This window comes from Helianthus annuus, chromosome 7 (assembly GCF_002127325.2).
Source record: "Helianthus annuus cultivar XRQ/B chromosome 7, HanXRQr2.0-SUNRISE, whole genome shotgun sequence".
Taxonomy (NCBI): Eukaryota; Viridiplantae; Streptophyta; class Magnoliopsida; order Asterales; family Asteraceae; genus Helianthus; species Helianthus annuus.
In genome coordinates, this window is record NC_035439.2 from 104,896,014 (window position 1) to 104,909,228 (window position 13,215).

Genomic DNA, 13,215 nt, shown 5'->3' on the forward strand with positions numbered 1-13,215 from the left:
CCATCAAATGCCTGGTGTGGATGCGTACAAAAGGAAGCATAGATCAGACTTTCATCATCAAAAACGCTTTTAACATCTAGGGTATGTTTGGCATGGAGCTTTTAGAAGCTTCTAGCTTTAAGTTTTTAAGAAAAAGCTCCTACTCAATAAAAGGTCTTGTTTGGTCGAAGGAGCTTTAAGCTTTTAGGTTAGGAGCTTGAAGCTTTTGGTTGAACGCTACTACTAGTAGCGTTTAGAAAGAGCTACAAGCTTTTAGGGAAAAATGACTATTTTAACCACTAAAAATAAGGAACTTTTTAATGCACCAACTTTCTAAATTTTTAGTTATGTCCATTTTGGTCATTTTATACATTTTATTAAAAGCTTCAGCTACTCTACCAAACACCAAATATATCTAAAAAGCTACAGCTATTAGCTACCAGCTTTCAGCTACCAACCACTAGCTACTTTTGCCAAACATACCCCTAAACATCAAACATAATTATCCAGAAACTTTGCAATGAAATAGCTTTCCAGAAACACTTTAGTTGAGTTCTAGGAAATATAGATCAGACTTCTTGGAAATTCAAACCCAGCTCAACTCGTATTCTCGTGCCAATTTTTGTATTTAAAAACGAAGGCTTAAAAAATATAAGAAAAAATATCATAAACAAGGTTAAAAATAAATGACTCTTGCAGCCAAAAACTTACCACACTGACTATAAGTCAACAAACTCATCTATTCAACAGAAAATGAAAAAAAAAAAAAAGATTCAGTTCCACAATCACGTAGCATGTTTCTCATGAAAAAAAATAAAATAAAACTTGAAAAATGAATCAAGTATAATTAACAATCAAGTGCTTTTCATGTTTCCCCACTACGCTGAGGTTCTGCTGCTTTCTGCATTTCTGATCGGGTAAAAATACGGATGTGCCTGCGGTTTACCAACCACAACAATATTTTCAAAACGCATGCAATGGTTAAATGGTATTTAAAGAAGAAACAAACTTACCATTGCTTCTTTAGCAGTGGGCCTTTCTTGATGATCATACCGAAGCAGCTTGTCAAGAAAGTCAATCGCCTAGTCAACAAAACAAGCGCATGTATAAAACAAAAGCACAAGCACGAAACGAACAATGGTTGATTATGCTTTTGTCATGCATGTCAAAAGATGTTTCTTTACCTCGGGAACAGCTAAATGTTGATTATCGGAATTAATGAACTTAGTCCAAGGTTTCCTGCTATGCCTGCATCAATAGATATAAAAAAATATACAGACATTTAATATTATAACAATATAACATATGAAATTAGAAGCTTTTTGAGTGGGAATTTAGCATATGTTAGATTGTTACCAACCTTCCAACAAGAGCAACTAGATGCGGATCTAGCTCTAAGTGATACCTTTGTAGATAAGTATTTAGCTCATCGGTCCCTAACACCTATCTCAAAAGAGCAAAAGAAAATAAACGTACATTATATTCTATAACTAGTATTCTGACCCGCCGCGTGTTGCGGCAGCGTCGAAACTTGAAGTAACTTGAAATATTTGAACCATCTCTTTTTCAAACAAAATTTACGTCAAAACATAGACCAACTGAAAACGCACATGAAAATAAGCACGAAAACGTATTATATTTGACCTGACTCGTTATCGAGAAAACTTGCGTCGAAACGTAAACCAACTTGGAGTTATAACGAAACGTACTTAGAAATATGGATTTATAACCAAACGTACTTAGAAATAAGCACGTAAGAAAATAGTGTTTTTTACGTTAAAGAATGGTACCACGTGTTGCGGCGGAATCAAAACATAAAATAACCCGAATTCATACCGCCAAGTGAAAACGTATTATATTCGACCAGACTCATTTTTGAACAAAACGTACATAAATATAAGCACGAAAACGTACTATATTTGACCCACGTACATAAAATAAGCACGTAAAACTCGAGGGGGTCAAAATGACATTTTACAGAGTTTTTAGAAAGCCAAGGGGGATGCAAGTTAAGCAAGTTTTATAATAGTGGCCCATTTTGATCAAACGAGTAATTTGAGTAGACCCAAATTGGCCCGTTATATAATTTTTGTAGACCCAAATGGACACATAATCAAACTCTTTTTACCAAATTAATCCATTTTTTAATAATGGGTCATGATTGCCAGGTGTACATTTACACATCTGAGACAGTACTCATACCTTGGCAATTTTGACTAGCTGATCATAATTGTCATGTCCGTAAAAAAATGGTTCCTTACGAAATATCTGTACAACATAACCATTTCACAAAAACATTAAAAAAAGACATAATTAATATGAAAAAATGAAGATTAAAAAATGTAATCACCATTCCAGCAAACATACAACCAAGGCTCCATAAGTCTAACGAGTAATCATAATCTTGCAAGTCCACAAGGAGTTCCGGTCCTTTGAAATATCTGCAATCAACGAGAATAAAGATTAGAATAGAGATGATGTATTCGATGATAAAGGTAAAAATACGTAAAGATTAATTAAGTACATTGCTACACTAAAAACTAAGGCTGCAAACGAACCGAACGTTCAGCGAACAGTCATGAACCGTTCGGCGAAGAGTTCGTTTGTGTTCATTCGTTTAATAAATGAACAAACACAAAAACAAATTCAGTTCATTTAGTTAAATAGTTATATGAACGAACATGAACAGAGGCAACGTTCGTTCATTTATGTTCATGAACGTCCGGTAGCATACTAGCATGTTCGTTTATGTTCGTTAGTTCATTATTGTTTTTAAGATTTATATTTTATACAAGTACTTCAAATTTTCGACAAATAAAATATTTAATAAGTATTGGTGTTTAATTTATTATGTTCATGGTTGTGTTCGTTTGTGTTCATGATTGTTTATTACCTAAAATAAACAAAAGAACATAAACAACGAATGAACACAAACAGAAAATCTCGTTCTCGGTGAGAGTGTTCATGAACAGTTCGTTAACACATACATTTCCTTAACAAACGAACACGTTCGTGTTCGTTCGGTTTGTTTGCAGCCCTACTGAAAACCATAAAACAAGTGAAATAACAAATCAACCCAACAAAGGGAAAAAGATACGGACCTAGATGCTACACGAACATTGTATTCTTGTCCGGGATGATAGAACTCTGCGAGTCCCCAATCTATAAGACGAAGCTTGCGCTTTTCATGATCAATCATCACGTTATGGGGCTTCACGTCTCGATGCATGATTCCTTGAGAGTGACAATAATCCAAAGCCTACGGACAGTCAATACAACGTATATTAGAAACATACAAATAATAAGACCAAAGAATCATAAATGAACATATGAAGAAGAGTAAAATGCCATTTTCATCCCTGAGGTTTGGACAGTTTTGTGACTTTCGTCGAAAGGTTTGTTTTTCCGCATATGGATCCAAAAGGTTTGAAATCTTGCCATTTTCATCCGGCTTGTTAACTCCATATATATTTCTCCGTTATATAAGGGATATTTCCGTCTTTTTTGTTAACATAAAGATCAATTCGGTCTTTTTCACTTCATGCAAACTTGCTGGAGATGTGTGAAAAGGACCGAATTACACTTTAAGTTAAACAAAAAAGACGGAAATACCCATGGCTTAACGGAAAAAAATGGATGGAGTTAACGAGCCGGATGAAAATGGTAAGATTTCAAACCTTTTGGATCCAGATGCGGAAAAGCAAACCTTTAGACGAAAGCCGCAAAACTGGCCAAACCTCGGGGACGAAAATGGCATTTTACTCTAAAAAGAAACTTGTTAAGAAATCAATCATCATAGAATCAAAGAACAACTGGTTGACTTGCGAGACAAGTTAATAAGAAATCAATGATCAAAACAGTTAAGTAAATAAACCATAACAAATCATTGTAACTCGTGCTCCCAAAATTGTGCTACGTAAACCAAAATTAGAATAAAAAAAATTGAGTAGTTGGCAAATAATTGACAAAAGAAACAAATTCTTGAGATGCTTACCTTTAAAAGCTCATATATATAATAGCGGATATCAAAATCAGAAAGTGTTGGATATAGCACTTTGAAATCGGTGTTGTTCACATATTCAAATATTAGACTCGGTGTCTTCGATTGCTGATCTCTAACTATATCTAGTAATTTCACAATATTCGGCCCGCCACAAAGGTTCTGAAGGATTTTGATCTCCCTCTTGATCTGCATGCAAAAACTTATGAATCGTTAATTCAATGATTAAACAAAATGCATATATATTCAACACAGCAATTTGAAAAGTGAGAGAAAGGTAAAAGGTAATAATTCAAATCTGAAAAACTGACCAAGTGAATTTTCCTATTGCATCTATGTAAAGATTAAAGACATCATAAGCTCTATTATTGTTTTTTTCTGAAGTGTAAGTAACTAGAACGTCAATATAGCAAGTATCACTGAGCATCATTCATTTATAGGTTGATAGTGCCAAATAAAGGGTGTCCGTTACTTCGTTTCAAGATGCCAGAAGATGCTAAATCTGTCTTACAGACACACCTGTAGAACCAAAAAACATCTCACAAGCACGACCAACATTCAATTTTGCGAGTAGCAAAGCTAGTGAAGAAAGATCAGTAGATAACATTCCATGTACAGTTGCCATAATTATTATCCTTCCCTGCATATTTTCCAACAAAGCTTCAGCTTTAACATGCTAGCCAGCTAACAAAAAAAGAATGTAGTAGAAGCACGGCTAAGCACCTTTACCGTAGGTATATCATAGGATCTTATTTCGGGTTGTAAAGTTTCGTGGATGGAAGCTTCGAATAACGCATTTGTCCAAAATCATTTAATCTAGAGTTTTAGACGCTTATATGACTTTCTAGGGATAAGGCGAACAACATTGTAAGCTGTAACAACCAACCTTGTAAATCTTCCTTTTTCTCTCTTAGAAGAATAGTTTATGTTTCCCTACATTTAAATCTAGTCAAGACTCTAGCCATCATAATTACATATGTGTCAAAATACCTAGTAGAGGTTGAACTGTTGGACCCGTATATCACCCTTACTGGTTAACATTACAAGTAAAAGTAAGAAATAAATTGAGCGGATTTCATTAAACAAAACAGCAATGTCTATTCACTTGGTTAATAAACCAGAGTAACTTCTAAGTTCTACAAAGATGTTTAGTAGAAACTAAAAAAGCCAAACTAGTATTCCCAATTAAAAGACCTACTCAGCACTCACATTATAGTGGCTAACCCTGTAGTGCTATACAACTTCAGCTCCATACCCAGTGAACTACATAGATGAAATCATTTTTCACTATCGGATGAAGTGGATACCCTCAAAACAAAACCAACAGACGGTTAAAACCCATGTTGTCAAAAGCGGGTAGGCCCTCCCGCGACCTTTGGGCGAGATTCTGGCCAGATACCAGCCAAATTCTGAAAATGCCTTTAAAATTCTGTAAAATTCCAGGCAAACTTATCTGAAACATCCGAAAATGGCCTAGAACCAGCCTAAACTAGCCCTAGACAAGCCTAAACCCCCAAAAAGGTATGTTTATGCTATGCGCCTTGCTTATCTCGGGCCCTCGCCTTTTAAGCACCTTGCGGCTAGACGCAAGACTCACCCTTTGCACCTCGGGTGCGCCTTGCGCCCTTGACAACTATGGTTAAAACCATAGTTATCAAAAGCGCCGGGCGCACTCAAGGCGCATAGGCCTCGCCTAGGGCCTAGGAAAAGCGAAGACTAGAAAAAAAAAAGCGCACGTAAATGAAAAAAACAAGAAATATGTTATGTATTAAAATAATACTATTCTTCAAATAAAATAAACAGAAGCTATTATTATTATATATATATAATCACAACTGGTTAGCTACAAGTAATTTTTGAAGTTTTTGTTTTTTGCCACAACTTTTTGTGGATTTTTGCTTTTGGCAATAGTAACACATGTTTCACTTTCTTTGTTTTTTTTCCTTCAAAATTAAACAAGTTTAACCATATCAATATTTTTTTTATTATAAAATTATCTTTGAGCATATTTTATTTTCTCCTATAACTTTTTAACATATCATATTTCTAAATATTTGAGTATGTCGTTACGTCGCTCTTATTTATATCTGTGTCTGAATCAAAGTAAAAATTACTTGTAGCTAACCAGTTGTGATTATAAATTTTACTCAAAACCGAGTTGTAAACTTATATGTCATCAAAGTTGTCTAAGAATTTAGATTTTTTATATATAGATTGACGTCATTTACTCTTTTCGTTATTTTAATAATATAGTTAAATAGAAGTGTGGAGAGCAAAGCGAGTTCCTAGGAAGTAGAAGCGTAATTATTGGGCCTCGCCTGGAAAATGCGCCTGGGCGCATGAAACGGGGGCTTTTAATAACTATGGTTAAAACCTATTTTGTCAAAGGCACGTGCCTAGGGCAGCCCAGCGCTTTATATGCGCTGCACACCTGAAAAGTGCAGTTGCAGGCTCTCAAGCGCGAGTTAGAGCAATTTCGAGCAAAATTTTGGTCAACTTTCGGTAAAAAAGAATCCTAATTTAGGCCGGAATCCATCTAAATAAACATGAAATCAACTTAAAACAGCCTAAACAAGCCCCTGAACAAGTCAAAAATCCCTAAAAATGGCATCTCATACTATGCACCTAGCTTTAAAAAGCCCTCGCTTTTTTAGCGCCTGGCGTCTAAGCTCCACACTAGACCTATGAGCCTCAAGTGCACCTTTGACAACTAAGGTTAAAACCGGAGCAATGCAAAACTAAACCAATCTATCTACAGGCTAGAAATCTGATAACAATATCTATGTTCTGCATAATGAATACGTAGCAACTACATAACCTACAACAAAGATATCAAAAACAAAATCACACAAACAACAAATAACAACCTAACCTTCTTCTTCTTCACAGGCTTGAGTATCTTAATAACACACTTCTCATCATCCGTACAATGAAACCCCTCAAAAACCTCACTATACTTCCCTCTCCCAACCTTCCTCACCACCTCATACTCATCCTGCTCCCTGCACACCAATCAAATACTCGTATCACACAACAATTCATCACCTGTTTAAGACAGGATAAAAAACCTGTTTACGTAAAAGTACACTGTGTAACCTTTTACATTTTAAAAGATAATTAAAATTAGGAGGCTAGACTCCATCATTTATCTTGCTTCTTTCTTGGCTAGATTGAGCTTTTTTTCCCAAATGCCCATGCCCGTTCCCGTACCAATTTTAGGCATTCGGTACTTTCGGTATCGTTACGAGAACTTTAAGAGTTTTTTTTAAATGTTTTATTCGTATTATAGTATTTATGGTATTCGTATTGATTTTACCTATATTTGGTACCCGTATGAGTGCTCAATATATAATATATAAAAAACAAAGTGGTACCAAAGCGTAAAGACCCGTACCGTGCCAATATTTGGTACGGTACGGTATTTGGTACCCGGTTTTGTTCAAATTCGGTATTTTCGATACCGGTAAGGGTAGTATGCCGATCACATCCCTATTCTTAGCACATAAAACATACAAGTGTGTTCTAGACATGAGGTATTCGTATCGATGTTTAATACTTGTGTTAAACACGATAAAGACCTGTTTTGACAGAACTAATTAAAACAACATATATAACAAGTCAAACAGAAACCCTAACCCCCATTGTACGGTCAACGACTCGTAATCCGAGTATTCTTTCGGCCGAACAACGTTAACGTCGGCATAAACCCTAGCTTTCGACGGGGCGCCGGGGCGGCGAATAGCTTTTCCGATCTTCTGCGCCAGGGTTTCGTTGAGAGAGAGAGTGGGCCGGAGGCTGTGGATTGGAGGTGGAGGTGTGTGAGAGTTGGTTTGGTTTTGATGAGGATGTTTGTGGTTGTGTTTGTGTTTGTGGTGGTGGTGTGGTGGTGTTGCGGTGGCGATACGGCGGAAGAGTAGGGTTTGAGATGGGGTGAAGGGGAGTTTGGTGGAGGCGATGAATTGCAGTGAAGGCCTTACGGCCATGAAATGGTGGTGTTATAGTTAAGAATGGATTGTAGCCCTTTTGGTTTTTTGATTCCTCTTATCTTCTTTGACTTCATTGAAAATCTCAATCGGACTCGTATTGGTAATATCGGTCTCATATGTCCATGTGTTTCATACCGGGCCTAATACATTTCCCATTTATGTTCGGTTAATTATTTGTCATGTATCAAATATTAGTCGCAAGTATCAGGTATATCTATTAGTTTCTAAAAATAAAAAAAATTATTAAGATTTCAGAAAAAAACATTTATTTTATGACCATTCTAATTTTTATATAATGTTATGTTTTTGAAAACTACAATAAGTTCGATATGTGAAGTTGGTGAATGAGCTCCTTTATAGATTAGATTTAAAATAAGTTTGAGCTCATTTAATATCTGCTTGATTCGAGCTTTTATCAAGATGGTCTTGAATAGCTCATGATAGATTTGTCCCATTGACATCTCTAACTTCATGAAAAAAGTGTGTAAGTTGATGGTTAAAACGTTTGACTATTAATTGTCATTGTAATCTTGTAGCATTGCTAACTTAAACATATCTGAACTATTAAAAAAGACTAAATTGTAGAAATCAACCTTTATGTTATACCCAAACTACACTTCGTACATTTTACTATGAAATCGGCAAAAGTCAACCTTTATGTTCATGTTTTGCTACAAAGTATAACATTTAACACAATCAATGTTAGTTTTCTTGGTTAATTGCCCTCATGCATTGCATGTAAGGGTTTTACTGTTATTTCTACATTGGCTTCCCTAATAATCCCCTTAAACCCAAAAAAACCCTTGTCTTCTTTAAATATTCTCTCTTTATATTAATTTTGACAATTGATCCGCACTGGCTTCATCCCTCCTTCAGGCTTCAACCCCACATCGGACATCCCCCTTTATTCAACACTTCGATTTTCGAACCCACATTGTTAGGAAACTTTATTTGTAAGTATTGAAGAAAATCTCAATCAACTGGATCTCTGAAGAGATAATAGTCCTGAAGATCACAACAAGAAGAAGAAGATCAGATGGGACAACTGAAATACAAAGTATCTACTTCAAAGAATCACAAGTTGATCAAGAGTTGATTTGGATTATCAGAGAATGTCATTTCTGATGGATCTGATGATTTTCTGACCATTCTAATCATCAGACTTTCTGATGATATGTTCACTAGAATTTCTGATGAAGTGGCTTATCAGAAATTTTGATGAAAACCCCACTTGTCTAAAATCACAACTCTATCCTGCCACCAATGACCGAAGCATGACATTATTGGTTATCATGATTACAAATGCAACTTGAACGTTGGATTCAATGAATATGTCAAATTGCTACTTTATGCAGGACTTATTGCATGAATAAACAATTGTTTATTCATGTACACAGCCGTCTATAAATAGAAGGCTCGAGAGGCAGAAGATAATTGAGTTTGAAGCTTAGCATTCACATACAAACACCCAAACTCCACTGCTCTTCTCACCCACAGAATTCAAGATTCATTTGTATTAGATAATAATCTTACAATCACCTTGTTAAACTATTTTGTTTCAAAGTGATATAAACTTGATAATTCTGTAGGTCTTGTTTCTTGAAAGTCTGATTTCCATTTCCGCACATCTTTTTCACATATACTGAAATCACTTGCCATATTACGTAAAAAGAAGTTGTTAAGGCTAAACTGGGTCCAACAATTGGTATCAGAGCAGATTGAATAAATTATTTTCAAATGGTCAATCGCTCATCTTCTTTTTTCTAAATATGGCCAGCTTTCAATCCTGGAATAATGCTTTTAACATTGGTTCTATGTCCAAACCTCCGACTCTGGTCAGAGAGGAATACCCCCAATGGAAAATCGGGATGGTCAATTTCCTTAATGGTCATGACCGAGCTCTGTTTCAATCCATTGAAAGGGGTCCACATATACCAATGACTGAAATACCAGCAATTCCAGCAACTGACCAACTACCTGCTATCCCTGCCTCCCGAGCTCCTAAAAGTGAAATACTTTGGAGTGAGGAAGACAAGGAAAAGGTAGCTGGGGATGAAAGAGCAAAATCACTCTTAATAATGGCCATCCTGTCACACCCCAACCGATGGCGGAATCATCGGGGCATGGCACTGATCGAAACAGATTATCCAGAAGTTTCCACAACAACTATTAATACTATTCAGTTAAATGATACGTCCCATACCGTATCCCAAATAATACAATATATTATCACAGATAACAACCAGGAAAATGTTCTGTTCCGACAACTCAGATTTAAATTAATAACATAAATATTGTTCAACTGCTCCTAAAGACCCGGTCGGACAAGATCTACAGACAACTATGCTCTAGACGCTTGATCCTGACAGACAACTATTTGTTGGGGGCCTCTAGAACTTTATTCTAGCCTCGCTTTCCTTGCAAGCAAACATCTCAAACACCTGTCACATACGTTAAAATAAAGTCAATACATATAATGTAAAGGTGAGCATACAAGTTTGATAATAGCATATAAAGTTCGAAATAGTTTACGCATAACCAGCACGTACACAGAGGAAAACGAAGCATGTTAATTATCGACATGGATCTATCGATACCAATGACTGCGGGTTGACTGTCCGAGACAGTTCGCAATACATGATTACCACCGTAATCCATGCAAGTAATTGTCCTTAACAACCCTCTTGTGAACGGGTGCTGAGTCCAAACTATAGTACTACGTCGTTAAGGCAGGTAGACAGCATTCCACGTGTAAACACAATCAACAAGCATTCATTTAGTCACGTAATACATGCATAAACGGTTAGCATTCAAATAATTGAGTAGTGTGTTCGATTGTGATTTTTTTTATAAGTAACGTATGTAACACCCAAAAGTGCTAAAGCAAAAAGGGCTCGAGTATACTCATAGCGATTGATTGATGGATTGAAGGGAGCGCTTGAGAGTATGGTTAGCCTGGATAGTTCGATAGCATAACGATGAGCGACACGTAAAATGGAAACAAGTGATGAAGGGTCGAACAGCCTGGTCGATCGAACGGCAGGTTCGATCGAACGAGTCGTTCGTTCGGCTAGACAATCCGCTCGGACAGTCTGTTCGATCGGCCGGTAGGCTCGATCGGCTGGACCGTTCGAGTGGATTGTTTCTTCCTTTGAGTAGGATGTGTTTGTGTATGATGGTTTGACCTTTTGAAGTTTTCGTTGTAGTATTTGAGAACACTAAAGTGTTCTTACCTTTCAGGTCGATCGATCGAACGGTCTGTTCGATCGGCCGGCTTAACCGATCGGTTAGACACTTCGATAGTGAGTCCTCAACTGGATATCACTCGATCGAACAGCATACTCGATCGGGTGGCACTCCATACTACGAACAAGTTGTAAAATCGATTAAGTGTTGAAGCATAGTATCTCATGATCCGATGAGTAATGTTATCAAACAGCTCGTTCGATCGAACATCACCTCGTTCAATACTATACTTCACGAAATTGTCAAAGTGTGGGGCCATATGCTAGCCGATCGGCTGGCCTGGTCGATCGGCTGACATGTCCGATCGGTTCAGGCTGTTCGTTCGAACAGCCTACTCGTTCGGTCAGCATCCTGAACTGGTCGGCCTGTTCGTTGAACACTTGGCTGTTCTGATTATTTGACGCTATATTGAGGTAGTTTGACAACGAGCTGAACCAGGGAACCTTCGTTCTTACTTGTTTCTCCTGCTCGGACATGAATCACCCAAGTCCGGCCGGTGAACGGTTCGGAACGGCAGTTTAACGTTTAACCCGAAGTCGGTGAACCTCGTAGATAGAACCCGAACCTTGAACCACACAACCATTAGAATGATTAGCGAGTTGGCTCAAGCTCCGTTTCTACCGGGTTGAAGGCATTGAGTGTAAAAGAGTTGAAAGAAAGTTGGAATTCCTTCTTTCAATCCTTCACATCAAGTAAATGTTTAGATCTTTGGTAGATCTCAACTTATTTATGTGGAAATCGGTTAGATTCGAGCTATTCATGGTGAATTGAGGCCAAATCATGATGTTCTTGAAGAACACCATGATGACATCATCCTAGAATGCCTAGATCTTGATGATTTCACGGTTAGAAATCAAGATTTGAAAGACAGAAAAGTGTAGGAGTGTGTATTGATCAAGAAAGTACAAGATTTAGGATGAAAACTTACCGGAATCGGAAGAAATCTGAGAAAAGATGAGGAGCACGAGCTGGTCGGTCAGAGAGTTTCCAAAAGTGGAAAGAATGACAATGACAGCCCTATTTATAGGCTCTAAAAGAGGAAAGGGCAGGCCGATCGGCCAGGCATCCCGATCGGACAGCCTGCTCGATCGGACAGTCCGTCCGATCGGCTGGGTTGTTCGATCGGCTGACAGCCTGATCGATCAACAGCCTGGTTTGAGTGTTCGGTGTGACGATATTCGATATTTTGATTTCGATTGAAGATGGTACGAATACGATAGAGTTTCCTATTCAAATTACTTTTAATCCCAACCACTATATCTAACATACAATCATCTATATTTCACACTATCCATTCGATTTCGATTGCATTCGATTTGAGATTCGAGTTTCGATTGATTCGATTGAATACCACACAAAACATAAAGTAAGCATGCACATGTAACACATAAGGCACACACACACAAGTAATATAACACCAAATTCGCATAATTCGAGATTCGAGTTCGATTGATGATTGGATTGGCTTGATTATTGATTGATTAACTTTATCGCATTGTTACTTCCTACTATTCACATTCGTAAGTCGGTTCGCGTCGATTAAACATTCGATTACTTCGATTTCTTAGATTGACAACACTTATTCCACATAATACAAATAAAACACAAAATAGACTAACTATAGTCAAAGAAGTCAAAGTTGACTTTGACTTTGACTTTGACATTCGAAAACACGGGGTGTTACACATCCCCAATGACATATTTTCACAAGTTGATGCTTGTGCATCAGCCAAGGAAATATGGGATCAGTTGGAAAATCTTTGTGAAGGAGGAGAAAGGATGAGAAGAAACAGGAGAACAAACAACGTCTCATCTTATGAAAGGTTTAAAAGTTTACCTAATGAAAGGTTAAATGATACCTATCAAAGGTTCACAAAACTTTTAAACGAGCTAAAGAAATTTGGTATAACTAAATCAAATGATGAAAGAAATGTGAAATTTCTTGATGCTTTGCCTAGAGAATGGAGGAGTCTAACAATGACTTTGTCCTCAACCTTAGAACTA

General features: G+C 37.0%; 1 protein-coding gene across 3 annotated transcripts; it reads right to left on the minus strand.

Moving 5' to 3' along the window:
• Positions 1-655: 655 nt before the first annotated feature.
• LOC110869049 (casein kinase II subunit alpha-4, chloroplastic) lies at positions 656-8,096 on the minus strand. 3 transcript variants are annotated; one of them, XM_035975179.1, is made up of 11 exons: positions 7,616-8,096; positions 6,852-6,981; positions 4,499-4,619; positions 3,974-4,168; positions 3,081-3,238; positions 2,330-2,420; positions 2,182-2,247; positions 1,340-1,422; positions 1,164-1,227; positions 993-1,061; positions 656-914 (listed from the first exon to the last, which is right to left on the minus strand). In XM_035975179.1, exons 3-11 carry the CDS (start codon positions 4,535-4,537, stop codon positions 858-860), a joined length of 822 nt encoding a protein of 273 aa, XP_035831072.1. In that variant the 5' UTR covers positions 4,538-4,619; positions 6,852-6,981; positions 7,616-8,096; the 3' UTR covers positions 656-857. The 3 variants fall into 3 exon arrangements, with proteins under 3 accessions (XP_035831072.1, XP_035831073.1, XP_021974038.1); XM_035975180.1 differs by having other exon boundaries at positions 6,852-7,024; positions 7,616-7,753; XM_022118346.2 differs by lacking the exon at positions 4,499-4,619 and having other exon boundaries at positions 7,616-8,091.
• Between the last annotated feature and the right edge of the window lie 5,119 nt (positions 8,097-13,215).